Source organism: Staurois parvus, unplaced genomic scaffold, assembly GCF_062004578.1.
Source record: "Staurois parvus isolate SC_StPar_1 unplaced genomic scaffold, SC_StPar_1.0 ptg001068l, whole genome shotgun sequence".
NCBI lineage: Eukaryota > Metazoa > Chordata > Amphibia > Anura > Ranidae > Staurois > Staurois parvus.
The window spans coordinates 106,585-122,500 of NW_028318864.1; the positions used below are offsets into that span (position 1 = coordinate 106,585).

Here is a 15,916-nt window from a genome sequence, read left to right on the forward strand (position 1 = left end):
TTTTACAGTTATAACAGCTTTTAAACGTGAAGCATAGCTTGACACAAGTGTCTTGCAGCGATCTACGGGTATCTTCGCCCATTCTTCATGGGCAAAGGCCTCCAGTTCAGTCACATTCTTAGGCTTGCGCACTGCAACTGCTTTCTTTAAGTCCCACCAGAGGTTCTCAATCGGATTTAAGTCTGGTGACTGCGATGGCCACTCCAAAATGTTCCAGCCTTTCCTCTGCAACCATGCTCTAGTGGACTTGGAGGTATGCTTGGGATCATTGTCCTGTTGAAAGGTCCAACGTCTCCCAAGCCTCAGGTGTGTGACGGACTGCATCACGTTTCCATCCAATATCTCCTGGTACTGAAAAGAATTCATGGTACCTTGCACACGCTGAAGCTTCCCTGTACCTGCAGAAGCAAAACAGCCCCAAAGCATGATTGACCCTCCACCATGCTTCACAGTAGGCAAGGTGTTCTTTTCATCATAGGCCTTGTTCTTCCTCCTCCAAACATAGCGTTGATCCATGGGCCCAAACAGTTCTAATTTTGTTTCATCAGTCCACAGAACACTATCCCACAACTTTTGTGGTTTGTCCACATGGCTTTTGGCATACTGCAGTCGACTCTTCTTATTCTTTGGAGACAGCAAGGGGGTACGCCTGGGAGTTCTGGCACGGAGGCCTTCATTACGCAGTGTGCGTCTTATTGTCTGGGCTGAAACTTCTGTACCCACATCTGACAAATCTTTTCTCAGTTCCTCAGCAGTCACACGGGGACTTCTCTCCACTCTACGCTTCAGGTAGCGCACAGCAGTCGAAGTCAGCATCTTCTTTCTGCCACGACCAGGTAGCGTTTCAACAGTGCCCTTTGCCTTGAATTTGCGAATGATGCTTCCTAAGGTGTCTCTTGGTATGTTTAACATCTTTGCAATCTTCTTATAGCCATTGCCCTTCCTGTGAAGAGAAATCACCTCTTCTCTTGTCTTCCTGGACCATTCTCTTGCCTTCACCATGTTTGTAACCACACCAGTAAATGTCTAGAAGGAGCTGAGTATCACAGTCATTTTAAAGCTGCCTAATTGGTGCTTATTATGCTTGATTGCTGCTCGGTGACATCCACAGGTGTTTTCAATACCTGATGGAAAGCACCTGTATGAACCTCTGTTCTTCAGAGTGGTAGTCTTTAAGGGGTTGAATAATTGTGGCAATGAAGAAACCACATAAGAACCATTTACTACTGTATTACATAAACAATTGATGTCATTTTAGTTGCATTTGGGTAGTTACAACGTCCTTGTAGGATTTGATTCTGAATACAATTCCAAATGTACACTATAGTCCCTAAACCCCTTTACAGCATTGGGGGTTGAATAATTTTGGTCACAACTGTACGTCCTGATTGGAAATTTGTTTCTCTGTGAATTTCTCTATACGACGGATCTGGTGCCCCTGATATTGCACCACATGCTCTCAGGAAGACCCACCATCTCCCATATTGGCTGTTCTGTCCAGTTAAGTGTATCTGGAGCCGTAACAATTGTTGAGACCTTGCTGCTCACTCTGATGTCATACGACCGATATTTGGCCATTTGTAAACCTCTCAGATACTCCGTTCTCATACACAATAGACTCTGCTTCTATTTAATTATTGTGTTTTGGTTTATTTCACTTACATTCATTATGGCTATATTTTACTTTGTAATAAATCTTGAATTTTGTGGTCCTCTGACCATCGATCATTTTTACTGTGACTTCACCCCTTATGTTTCCCTTGCATGTTCAGACATAACGCCTGTTGTTTTAATTGGCTTTTCAGTCAGCATTATAGTAACTATTTTACCATTTGTATTGATTGTTCTGTCCTACGTCTTTATTATATTCACAATCCTCAGGATACAGACATCGGAGGGAAGGCAGAAAGCCTTCTCTACCTGCAGCTCACACCTCCTTGTAGTGACTATATATTACACTGCTCTTTTTTGCCTATATGTGATTCCGAGGAGTGATCAATATCTCAATGTCTACAAAGGATTGTCCTTCGCATACTTTTCTGTGACGCCAATGATCAACCCCATCATTTACACTTTAAGGAATCAAGATATTCACAAAGCTCTGCAGGCCGCGTTAAGTAAAATGAAAACCGTTTATTGTTAGGACACAACAAATAAATTTGTACGATATTGTACAAAATGTTATATATGGTTTACATCTTCATCTAAAGTAACTTTCCAATTTGCTTGGCAGCATGATAACAAGCATCTATAGCATGGTTCAGTGCAAGACCTAGCCTCAGTATTGAACTAAAAGCAAATAGTTCCACGTATTCAAGTTGAGGAGCAGATGGGAACAATTATGCATAGACCGTACAATTGCAGCCCATAAGGGGAGAGTGTGAGAACACTAAGAACTGCAGGAGAGGTGAAAACAGGGAGACCTGGTGGTCTAAGATAGGTTGGAAAAGGGGGCGACAAGCCACAAATATGATTGTTACTCTAGAGAGCATTGAAAGTCTCCCCAATAGAACCGAGTGTGATAGAATTTCTCTTCATGCTTACAAAGCATGGAGGTGAGGTCCTACATATGCATAGTGTTGTTAATTCTGGAGAACCATTGGCCCATTGAGGGGGGTAGTGTGTTTACAGAGCAGGAATGAAGAGACAAGTCACAATTGCTACTGTCAATTTACAATTGCTACTGATTGCTACTCTGGGATAGTATTGAAAGTCTACCCAATAGTACCAAGTGTGATTGAATTTCTCTTCATGTTTACAGAGCAAAGAGGTGATGTCGTACATACAGTATGTATAATGTTGTTAATTCTGGAGAACCATTGGCCCATTGAAGGGAGGTAGTCTGTTTCCATAGAGTAGGAATGCAGGCTCTTGCTGTATTGTGTAGGTGAATAAGTAAGATTTTTCTGGTATTTCTTAGTAGAGAGAGGAGTAGTATGAAAAAGTAGGCATTTGGATCATCTCCCAGGTCTATTATATTATATCAGATACTCCTCACGAAATTCAAAAAGTCACATTTACTGCAAGAGAACAAGTGCCAAACATGTGGAAGAAAGTTCCACTGTGTGCTTTACATTTCCAGTAGTAGCACCCGGGTTTTGTACCCCCAAGAGATGAGCTTATAGCCCACTTTCTGAATTTTGCTTATGGGGAGGCCACTTACTCTCCTAACCCCCCTTTGTGGTATTAACCAACAACTATAGATATTTATCATGGAGAGATGGCTCCTTCTGGGACAGATATGGGGTGAAATATTTACTCACCCACTTTATTAGGTACACCTAGTGCCAAGAAAATACACTATATTGCCAAAAGTATTGGGACACCCCTCCAAATCATTGGATTCAGGTGTTCCAATCACCTCCATAGCCACAGATATGTAAAACCAAGCACCTAGGCATGCAGACTGCTTCTACAAACATTTGTGAAAGAATGGGTCGCTCTTAGATGCTCAATGAATCCAAGCGTGGTACCATGATAGGTTGCCACCTGTGCAATAAGTCCATCTGTGACATTTCCTGGCTACTAAATATTCCACGCTCAACTGTTAGTGGGTTTATAACAACGTGGAAGCAACTGGGATCAACATCAACTCAGGCAACAAGTGGTAGGCCATGTGCAATGACAGAACGGTTAGCTAAAACAGTCCCTTATGAATGTAGTGGGAATGGAGGTCATACTCTTCCTGGATCAGTTCAATTAAGTAATATTGCAATGAGGCAACTAAGCAAAAGGGGCTTGGATTGGCACAGTTTACTCCTGTAATGGGGCAGCCGGTACAGATCTAAAACCATATGAGTCAGAGCTCTCTGACCTTAGGGTGCTCGGCAGAGGGGGTATAGCTTCCACTGGTGCCAGGGATTCCTCCAGTTCCATATCTCCCCAGTGCTGGAGTAACAGTGTGGGTTACACACCCAGGAGAACATTCCTCTTCATATAGGGCATTCAGCTATCCACAGAAATCACCTCAGCCTTAGCAGATAACTCAGATGAAGGAGACTTTAACTTTTCTGTGACTTCTTCCTCAGATACCGAGCCCAGTGCACATAACTATGGCTCTAGATTGTCCTCAGCCCCTTGCTCAGGTTTCTCAGGTGATTGCTCTGCTGCGGATAATTTGCCACAGGCATGTTACAGGCCACTGTTTGATTGGATAGTTCACTTACTGGTGCAGTCTCAGGTGGCTCACTTTTGAGTTTTGAGTACCCATGGCTCAACTCCTGCCATGTCAGGGGAGCTAGACTCTGCCACCCTAGAAGAGTGGAACCTTCTGGAGCAGCATCATCAGACAAGGATGTTATCTGCTCTAACATCTCCTCCCACATGGAGCCTTCTTCCCAGGATACCCTCAGGTCCCTTGATGTAACCTTTCTGGCACCATCACAAACAAAAAAGCTTGGCAGTCCCTGCATCTCACCCAAGGCGCTTTCTCCATATTAATGTGGTTACAGACAGGGCACAACAGCATTAGAATATCACAAAGTCCACAGTGGTAGAGGACAAAACTCTTTTTGGAGAAAAAGTGCAGTCATGTGTTGAGCACAATGCTCTTCCCAGAATAGAAAGAGTAAGGATCACCCTTCTTGCTCTTGCCAGACTTTCTGGATGCCATAGCTTGCTGCCCCATGCGTCACCATCACACACCTCAGCACTGCCTTCCACATGTCAGTCAATGCACTGTTTAATTGGGCAACTATGTGGCAAATGAGATTAATGTTGATAAATGTAAGGTTCTGCACTTGGGGTCTAAGAATATGCATCATACATACTAGGGGGGGTACAACTGGTGGAATTAATGGTGGAAAATGATATGGGAATTCTGGTAGATCAGCAGCTTAATAATGGCAGCAATGCCAAGCTGCGGTTTCTAAAGTGAGCAAAATCCTCTCTTGTATTAGGAGAGGTATAGACTCCAGAGAGAAAGAGATTCCCCCCCCCCTCCCGGTACAAATCATTAGTAAGACCTCATCTGGAATATGTAGTTCAGTTTTGGGCACCAATTCATAAAAAGAACATTGGGGAACTGGAGAAAGTACAGAGAAGGGCAACTAAACTGATAAGAGGCATGGAGGAGATCAGCTATGAGGAAAGAGGAACTGAATGTATTCTCTCTTAAGAAGGGGAGATTAAAGGGGGATATGATCTCCATGTATAATACATAAGGGGGGATATGATCTCCATGTATAATACATAAGGGGGGGATATGATCTCCATGTATAATACATAAGGGGGGGATATGATCACCATGTATAATACATAAGGGGGGGATATGATCTCCATGTATAATACATAAGGGGGATATGATCTCCATGTATAATACATAAGGGGGGGGGGGGGATATGATCTCCATGTATAATACATAAGGGGGGATATGATCTCCATGTATAATACATAAGGGGGATATGATCTCCATGTATAATACAAAAGGGGGGATATGATCTCCATGTATAATACATAAGGGGGGATATGATCTCCATGTATAATACATAAGGGGGGGGGGGATATGATCTCCATGTATAATACATAAGGGGGATATGATCACCATGTATAATACATAAGGGGGGATATGATCTCCATGTATAATACATAAGGGGGGATATGATCTCCATGTATAATACATAAGGGGGATATGATCTCCATGTATAATACATAAGGGGGGATATGATCTCCATGTATAATACATAAGGGGGGATATGATCACCATGTATAATACATAAGGGGGGATATGATCTCCATGTATAATACATAAGGGGGGATATGATCTCCATGTATAATACATAAGGGGGGATATGATCTCCATGTATAATACATAAGGGGGATATGATCTCCATGTATAATACATAAGGGGGGATATGATCTCCATGTATAATACATAAGGGGGGGGAATATGATCTCCATGTATAATACATAAGGGGGATATGATCACCATGTATAATACATAAGGGGGGATATGATCTCCATGTATAATACATAAGGGGGGATATGATCTCCATGTATAATACATAAGGGGGGATATGATCACCATGTATAATACATAAGGGGGGATATGATCTCCATGTATAATACATAAGGGGGGATATGATCACCATGTATAATACATAAGGGGGGGATATGATCTCCATGTATAATACATAAGGGGGATATGATCTCCATGTATAATACATAAGGGGGATATGATCTCCATGTATAATACATAAGGGGGGATATGATCACCATGTATAATACATAAGGGGGGATATGATCTCCATGTATAATTCATAAGGGGGGGGGATATGATCTCCATGTATAATACATAAGGGGGATATGATCTCCATGTATAATTCATAAGGGGGGGGGATATGATCTCCATGTATAATACATAAGGGGGATATGATCACCATGTATAATACATAAGGGGGATATGATCTCCATGTATAATACATAAGGAGGGATATGATCACCATGTATAATACATAAGGGGAGATATGATCTCCATGTATAATACATAAGGGGGATATGATCTCCATGTATAATACATAAGGGGGATATGATCACCGTGTATAATACATAAGGGGGGATATAATCTCCATGTATAATACATAAGGGGGGATATGATCTCCATGTATAATACATAAGGGGGGATATGATCACCATGTATAATACATAAGGGGGGGATATGATCTCCATGTATAATACATAAGGGGGATATGATCTCCATGTATAATACATAAGGGGGGATATGATCTCCATGTATAATACATAAGGGGGGGATATGATCTCCATGTATAATACATAAGGGGGGGGGATATGATCTCCATGTATAATACATAAGGGGGATATGATCTCCATGTATAATACATAAGGGGGATATGATCTCCATGTATAATACATAAGGGGGGGGATATGATCTCCATGTATAATACATAAGGGGGGATATGATCTCCATGTATAATACATAAGGGGGGGATATGATCTCCATGTATAATACATAAGGGGGGGATATGATCTCCATGTATAATACATAAGGGGGATATGATCTCCATGTATAATACATCAGTGGTTCATATAGTGAACTCTGTGTAGTTATTCACCCTGAGGTCATCACAGAGGACAAGGGGGCGCTCTTTACATCTGGAGAAAAAGAAATGTAATCTCCAAACACGGAAAGGTTTCTTCACAGTGAAAGCTGTGAGAATGTGGAATAGACTCCCTCAAGAGTTGGTTGTGGCCAGCTCAGTGGATTGCTGTAGGAAAGTCCTGGATTCTTTCTTGGATACACAGAATATAACTGGATATAACATTTATAGGTAAAGTTGATCCAGAGAATATCTGATTGCCTCTTGGGGGATCAGGAAATAATTTTTTTTCCCTGCAGGAGCAAATTGAATCATGCTTTGCTGGGTTTTGTTGCCTTCCTCTGGATCAGCTGTATGTATAGGATTATAACTTTTTTTTTTCAGTTGTTGAACTGGATGGACTTTTGTCTTTTTTCAGCCAGACTAACTATGTAACTATGTATATCTGATGCCTTGGAGATTCATTTGTACTTTTCTCCTGACTGATACATTTTAACAATGAGATCCCTCTGATTCTTTGGAAGCTCTCTGTGGACCATGGCTTTTGCTGTAGGATGTGACTAAGAAAATGTCAGGAAAGACCAACTAGAACAGGTGAACTTTATTTGGGGTTAATCAGAAACACTTTAAATGATGGCAGGTGTGTACTGACTCCTATTTAACCACTTAGCCACTGTATAGCATATATACTGCTACACGGCGACACGGGTGCGCAAATTCACATATATATGCATGATTTTGCATTTCTGGGTAGGGGGAACATGCGAGGCTTGTATTTAAACAATTTCTCCACAGCAAGCATGCCAGATATGGGGTCAAGATGTAGAAGACCTATGAGAGGGCAAAAGGCTATACATGTAAGTTTTGGATTTATGAGGGAAAAGATAGTCACGTGGAGCCCCCGGATGCCTAGACTACATGGGGAGCAGTGGCAAGATAGTTTGGGACTTGGTGTCATCCTTTTTCCATATGGGGTACCACTTATATGTGGACAATTTTTATTCAAGCGTGCCACTATTTAGACATTTGTACAATCTTGGAATTGGCGCATGTGGCACCGTGTGACCTAATGTGTGCCCACCATTAGAAGTGGTTGCATGCAGGGCGGTATATTCTAATGGTGGGCATACCACACACTTTCTGGCAGAAATTTCTTCTCTTTTTTTCATTCAGTCCACAGGCTGCATATAAAAAAAAAGAACATAGCATATATACCCAACAAGGACCAGCGACGTACTGGTACATCACTGGACTTAGAATGGTTATACCACGATGATGCCTACAGCTGCAGGCATCATCCTGGTATCTGTTTTTTCAGCCTGCGATTGGATTTCATGTAAAAGCAATCCTAGTGGCTAATTAGCTGCAGTGTGTGAGTACAACCTGCACAGAGAACTGATCAATTAGACTGGCTGCTGCTAGCAAAATCACAAATGTGTACCGGTGAACAAATGTGTGAGTGTACACCAGATGCCGAAGAGGATTTCTTTGGGGGTTTTTTGGAACTTTCAATTTTTTTTTACTTTTATATGTTTGCACAATTATTGGGATATATATATATATTGTATTATGCAATGTCACTGTATACACAGTTTCATGGCATTGTATATGTGCTATTTTTAGCACTATTGTTGTTTAAGCACCTTGTATTTATTTATTGGTTTATTTGGGATTTAGTCACTGGGGAGGAGGGATGGAATTCTGTCACCCAGTCCATGGTCTCAGTCAGGTGGCAGAAAGTCTTTCTGTAGATGTGGGCCCACATTTCCTCATGGTTCCTCCTTCAGAGATCACTCAGGATAGAAGCCCTCCAACCTTTCTACTCACAGTGCTGTCCACCAACCTTGTCCACAGTGTCAGCAGTGTCGATGGTCATCAACTCTCCCTTTCCCCTACACTCTCCATGGTCTGGCCCGTCTGGGACCTCCAGCATCCTGCACAATCCTTTCCTCACACATGCTCTCCAGCTCTCTCCCTGTCCACTTTCTATCCTCCTGTTCCCAGGGTTCTGTATTTATCTGCCCCTGCCCATCTGCCAGCTCCTCTGGAAAATGTAGTTTGTTAGCTCCATGTCAGACAGTGAAGTCCTACAAATCAGCCTAGAAATTCCATGAAGATTTCCAGCAGAGTCTTGGCAACTGTGCTACAGGATGCTGCCATCTGCAAATAGTATTTCTGTAGGGTGTTACAAATGGTTAGCAGGTGAGACGGGATGAACATCCTTTCCCAGAAAAGAAAAACAACAGAAAAGAACCCATGAACAAAACAAGTTAAGAGTTTCAACATCCATTCTAAATGTGTTCTACTATAGTATCTATAATACTTCTTAGAATCAGCTGTGGGGAAGTGATAATTATTATTACTTGTATACTTCTTTTGGAGCAGGAGCCAGTGCTTGCTACTTTTGTTTATCTGGGCATTTTTCTTATATATATTTAAGTTTTTTGTATTTTCTCAATAAACGGTATAGTAGCCTAAGTAGGTGTCACTCTTCACAAATTTAATTCTATGTTGCTAGCAATTATTATTGTGGCAACAACTGCCAGATGAGAAGTTTTGCCACTATGACCTTCTATACAAATTTCCCCAAACACTACTTGTTTAGTGTGTTTGAAAATGCATTTCCCTATTAAAAAAAGCTTTTATTTCAATTTTGCTATATTTTATTGCAACACTAAAGAAAAATAAATAAAAAAATAAACATAATGAGTAAATACTAAAGTAACATTAATAACTACATAAATACTACATTGTAAAATATAGAAACAAAATCAACACAACAAAATTAGTTAAAGGGGAGAAGGAAGGTCATTTTCAATAAAGGTTGATTATACTTAAAAATGTATTCCTATTTAACCCCTTTGTTATTACAAAAACCTTTTTTTTTTGCTTGTAAGGTTGATTTAGCTGATGCATCTGCATCCACATAGGACATTTTGATGGCCACTCCTGATATGTGATATATAGAAAATCCTGGCTGTCATTTTTCCTGCCTGGCATTGTTGGTATTTGTGGTGGTGGAGAAGCAGCAGCAGGAGAGGAGCTGGGTGTAAGAGATATTCTCTAAAAATAATCTTCAACAAAGTTCCCTACTTCCCTACTTCCTACCCCAAGGTTCGTAGATGGATAAGCCCGTACTTATACCTATAGGAGGTGGACACAAAAATGAGAACCACCGCTATTTTAGGGCTTCCTTTTATTTGTGTAGGTTACACTGAAAAAGTTATGATTATCATTTGTTTATCTTTTCCTTGTTTATATTCTCTAGTTTATATGCCAGTTTATTCCAAGTGTTTGGCAATGGTTTGTATGTGTAGTCTGACAAGTCACTCAATTTACTGACTTCCAAATAGGAGTATCTATAAAAGAACAAGCAAATTGTTCGATGATTCAAGAGTCTCCATTAAGCATGGCAAGATGCCAATAGCAACAGTCAGCACCAAACTTGGCAAGACTCCAAGAGCAACAGTTTCCACCAAGCATGGCAAGACTCCAAGAGCAACAGTCTCCACCAAGCATGGTAAGATTCCAGGAGAAAGTCTTCACCAGGCATGGCAAGACTCCAAGAGCAACCATCTCCACCAGGCATTGCAGGACTCCAAGAGCCACAGTCTCCACCAAGCATGGCAAGTGTCAGAGCCTGGGATCGAACCTGGTCCTTTTGCAGTGGGAAGCAATGTCTCTTCTCACTGATCTATCTGGAATGCTTGACAGCTCCCTTGACAATTCTTGGATAATCCTGCCTTGTTCCTTGATTTCTCTTGAACCTTGAACTCCTTGCTCCTCCCATGAACTTCCTTATAAAAGCCATGTTCATGCACTTCCTCCTTGCCAGATTATTGTGCCTTACCAGCCAATATCCCGCTTACTGTTCCTGCTGCTGTCTTCATCTACGTTACCAATCTTTGGCTTGCTACTGACTACGATTCTGCCTCATCCTATCTACTACCATTGGTGACCGACCCTTGGCTTGTGACTGACTCCGCTTCTGTTTGATCCCTGAACTGTTTGATCCGCTTTTGGTTTCCAGCCTACTCATTCCCTGGTGGGGTGATCCTGAGATCTTTGACCTGGCATTCACACGCAGCCAAATCCATCTCCACCATTAGAAGCTCTGGGGAAGACCGGTGGATGCTTAGACCCCGCACCTCAGGTGAGCCCGCGTCATTCCCAGGGTGGGCCGCTGGTGTACCAATCCTGCTGGTTTCAGGTAAGCCTTACAACTGCTGTAGCAACTGGTCTCTGACCCAGACCTTATATCGTGACAGCAGGACTTCAAGAGCATAAATCTCCACCAAACGTGGCAAGACTCCAAGAATGCCAGTCTCTAACAAGCAAGGAAAAACTCCAAGAGCACCATTCACCATCAAATTTGGCAAGACTCCAAAAGCAACAGTCTCCACCAAGCATGGCAAGATTCCAAGAGCACCAATCTCTATTTAGCATGGCAAGACTCTAAGAGCACCAGTCTCTACCTATCATGGAAAAACTCAAAGAGCATCAATCTCTACCAAGCATGACAAGACTCCAAGAGCACCAGTCTCCACCAAGCAAGGCAAGACCCCATTGGGGAAGAAGAATATGAGACAGAAATTGAATGACAGATTGTTAACCCTAAAAAGGATTGTGGTCAAACAACACATAACTGCAGCTTCAAAAGTAATAATGAAACTCAGTATCCAACATGAAGATCCACAAAACCAATCCACAGGGAACTTAACAAAGGCAACATTCCCGGACCAGCTAAAGAAACACAAAAAAAAGGATTATCAAATAATAGGCTATTATGGCTTCAGATACATCAGGTAAACAGGCACCAAGGATTCTCTTTGGATGTCAGACAGGGGAACACTGCATATAATACACTACCATACAACCCAATAAATTCATGCCCTATAATACTAGTATAATACTCGTGTCCACCAGCTTGTAACTTTCCTTATCTTGAACGCACTTTAATAGCACAATATTCTTTCATGTCATTTACTGATTTCTTTAAAGCTTTATGAATGTCCTGATTCCTTAAAGTGTAAATGATGGGGTTCAACAAGGGAAGAATCAAATAGTATACAAAAGTGAGTCCGTTATAAACACTGTCACTCCATGTATCAGTCATGATCAGTGCAATTGTAGCAAATGGTATTCCAAAATATAAAGACATCACCAGCAGATGGGAGCTGCAGGTAAAGAAAGCTTTCCGTCTCCCGGCTGCTGACTTAATCCTCAGGATGGAGATTATGATCAGTAGATAGGACAAGACAATAAACCCAAAAGGTATATTAATCAGATAACTCAAGACCCAGCCATATATGTAGAGGGGTATTGTGTTTGACATAACGCACGCCAGTCCTGAGAATGCAGTGTATTCACAAAAATAATAATTGATGATAACAGGGGCACAAAATTGTAGGCACATAATTAAGTAAAAACAAACTGCCACAAGTGCAAATGAAAACAACCACAAGCCAATGACAAGATACAGGCAGAGTCTATTGTGCATGAGAGCAGAATATCTCAATGGAAAACAGATTGCCAAATATCGGTCATAGGACATCACAGTCAGCAGGAAAGTCTCAAAAAATAGAACAACATTCACTATATTCATCTGGAAGACACAACCAACATAGGGAACAACACTTTTTCCCCATAGGATGATTTGCATCACCGACGGATCAATGCTTGTGGTACCAACCAGGTCACAAAGGAATAAATTGCTGATCAGAAAGTACATGGGAGAGTGGAGACGAGGGTTCTTCCATACTAGATAAATGATCAGAAGGTTCTCAATGCAGGTAATGGTGTAGATAATCAATAAGAAAAGGAAAAGTGGAATTCTGTACTCATTAAACCAATCAAACCCAACAATCAGGACATCTACAACAACTGTTTCATTCCATTGGCGTGACCCCTGTGAAAAAAGTGATGGTTAATATTTTAGCATCCAGCATGATATGTAAGGCTAAAGTGTATCTAAACCTAGGCACTAAAATGTAAATAGCCCTTAGATGTTATTGTGTGGTGATTTTTTTTTTTTCAGGTTTTTTCTCACCTGTCCCAGGGTATCAACCCTCACTCGCTGTGTTAGATCTATGGAGGAGCAGCACTGATATCCAAAAACAGAATTTGAGTTAGGACTAAAGAACACCTTCTCTGTCCTCTTCTCTACAAATGAGAGGATGGGGATGACAAGGTGGAAGATCAAAAGTGGAAACAGCAGCAAGGAATGATGTTGTCCAGGGGAAGGGGCAGAATAGGAGAGAGAAGCTATCCCAATACATAGGACAGCACGGCATCAACAGCGAGGCTCTTTCTGTCCATACACCATACATCAGCATCAGAGGTTGGTCATCAGCTCTGAGGAAAGGGATTTGTCCCGGAAACGCGTCAGACATTTGACTGCACTGACAGTGAGAACACCTTGCCCGCCGTTGTGGCCATTGTCATTTTTCTATGCTTTTTAGATACATGCTTCGTTTGTGAGTATGTTTTTATTATTTCATTCCTACAATAAACCTTGGATAATGCACTAGGTGTGTGCGCCACCTGTTTTCTCTCTATCCACAGACAGAGACCACTGCTATTCCCAGAGGTGGTCCATAGAACCCTTCAGTCTCCGACTCATTTTTTTAATAACACGTGTGGTCTGGAGCTTCTGCTGTTGGAAAACTACCAGATACAGTATATGGGCACCATAGGCATGAGGAGACACATTCATCTACACCACTTAGATCGATGGGAGAAGCAATTCCTTGATACAGTTTTCAGCAAAAATGGCCACACTCCCCATTCCTCACTTTACCAATATAAATAAATATATACAGGAGTTGAACAAAAATATGGAAACACTACATGATTTGCAGGTGTGAAAGTGACGACATGTTTTGCATTGAAAGCGGAAGTGATGTAACATCCTTTTGCTTTCTCTGTGTGATGAGACACCTAGCTAACAGGTTGGAAGCATTACTTTCCTCATTTACTGCATGTTTTGCAAGTAAGATGGAGTCATGTGAGAGCTTACTGAGCTTCAAAGAGGGCAAATTGTTGGTGCCCACTTGGCTGGTGCCTCTGTGACTGAAGTTGCCAATGTACCTCGTGACATGACAAATGTGATGACAGCCTATGCAGTTTCCAGGAAAATGTCGTCTGATAAGCATAAGCACGGTCGTCATGGTAAGCTGACCGAAAGAGACAATTGCGCAGAATTGTGACCGGGAATAAGAAACAACTGTTGCAAAAGTAACTGCAGAGCTTAATCTCAGTCTTCCAAAGCCCGTGTCCACAAAAACTCTGCAGAGGGAACTCCATAAGCAAAACATTCATGGGCGAGCTGCAATTGCCAAACCACTTGTGGCTGATATTAATGCTCAGAAGAGGAGTGAGTTGTGCAACACATATAAATCGTGGACTATCGATCAATGGAAGACTAATATGGTCCGATGAATTGAGCTTCACACTGGTCCCAACCACTGGAAGTGTTTATGTGTGGCGAACACCATCCCAAGCTTACAACCAGATCTGTCTTGTGCCAACGGTAAAGCGTGGTATGGAGGAATCATGGTTTGGGCAGCCATATCTTGGTATTCTGCAGGCCCTATCATCACTTTGAAAGGTAGAGTCACTGCCAGCGATTATGTACAAATTATGGCGATCATGTGTACCCCATGCTTCAGACATTGTTTCCCGAAGAAAGCTCCATTTACCAAGAGGATAATGCTCCAATTCAAAGAGCTGGTGTTGTCAAATCATGCTCTGACAAGCACGCAGATAAAGTCTTGCACCTTCCACTGCCACAGCAGTCACCAGACCTCAATATCATAGAGCCACTATGGTCAATTTTGGAGTACAAGGTTTGGGCTCATTTTCCACCTCTGGCATTTCTGTGCAATTCTGAGCAATTTTTGCATGAAGAGTGGTATTAGATTCTATTATACGTACACCATCCAAGACTTTTATTTGTCAATTACCAGGATAATTCAGGCATTCTTGGATGCCAAAGGTGGTCCAATAACATATTAGGTAACAATTTTGTTCTTTTACCTGGTGTTTCCATAATTTTGTCCAAAACCTATTTAGCCATGTGGTGGACTACAGAAATATGGAGAAGGAGACATTGCCTTTCATACTTCTCTCTCTCTACTGAGATACCGATGTTATGCTGCATCATTCTCTCCTGACCAGCAGGGGGAAAGCAAGCCCATAGACTTCTATTCAGAGCACTGAGAATCTTGGGAGTGGTAGTGTGAGACAGCGTCCATATAATGGGGCGAATAGACTCTTTGGACTACAGATCCCAATGGACACTGTGCGGTAGGAGGAGTAGGGAGAGGATTTTTGTTAACCTGGCTGGGAAAGTTCTGCCTCTTGGAGTTGAGGAGAGAGAGATCTGAGCACCTCTATCTGAGTATTTACTTGCCAGCAGGGATGCAAGCCTAAGTCTTAGAGTGAGGATGACCGGGGTAGTGCTGCACTTCTGATATCACAGATCCTGCACCACTGCCAGAGAATCTGTTGCATCCACTCACCCTCTGCATCCCACGGCTGATCACTGAAGGCTTTCAGTGAGAAACTGAAGGGGGGGCTTTTTACAGCAAGTGTCTACAGCAGCATCCTGGGAACTGGTGGAAGGGTTGTCCACCCATTATTTACACTGCTAGCAGAAACTGAGCCACTGAGAGCAGGACACCAAGTGTACCTAATCCATACCGCACCCATACTGCACTCTATACCCGACTTATCCCAAACCTAGACTGCCTCCTTACCAACCCTATACTGCATTATACTGAACCTTTACCTGAACCTAAACAACAACTACCTTGCACCTGTGTCAAGACTAAACCGTCCCTATACTGTATGTAGGTTGA

General features: G+C 42.0%; 2 protein-coding genes across 2 annotated transcripts in view; one reads left to right on the plus strand and one right to left on the minus strand.

Moving 5' to 3' along the window:
• Positions 1 to 1,378: 1,378 nt before the first annotated feature.
• Positions 1,379 to 2,143, plus strand: LOC149440571 (olfactory receptor 5V1-like; the record flags this gene model as incomplete). Its single annotated transcript, XM_089658432.1, has 1 exon — positions 1,379 to 2,143. A coding segment is annotated over one exon (765 nt), but the record flags the coding sequence as incomplete, so codon positions are not given.
• Positions 2,144 to 11,994: 9,851 nt separating this feature from the next.
• LOC149440572 (olfactory receptor 2A12-like) overlaps positions 11,995 to 15,916 on the minus strand; it is a 17,395-nt gene continuing 13,473 nt past the window's right edge. The window contains exon 2 of the mRNA XM_089658451.1: positions 11,995 to 12,965. Coding sequence (XP_089514577.1) covers positions 11,995 to 12,965 — 971 coding nt within the window. The remainder of the gene's footprint in view (positions 12,966 to 15,916) is intronic.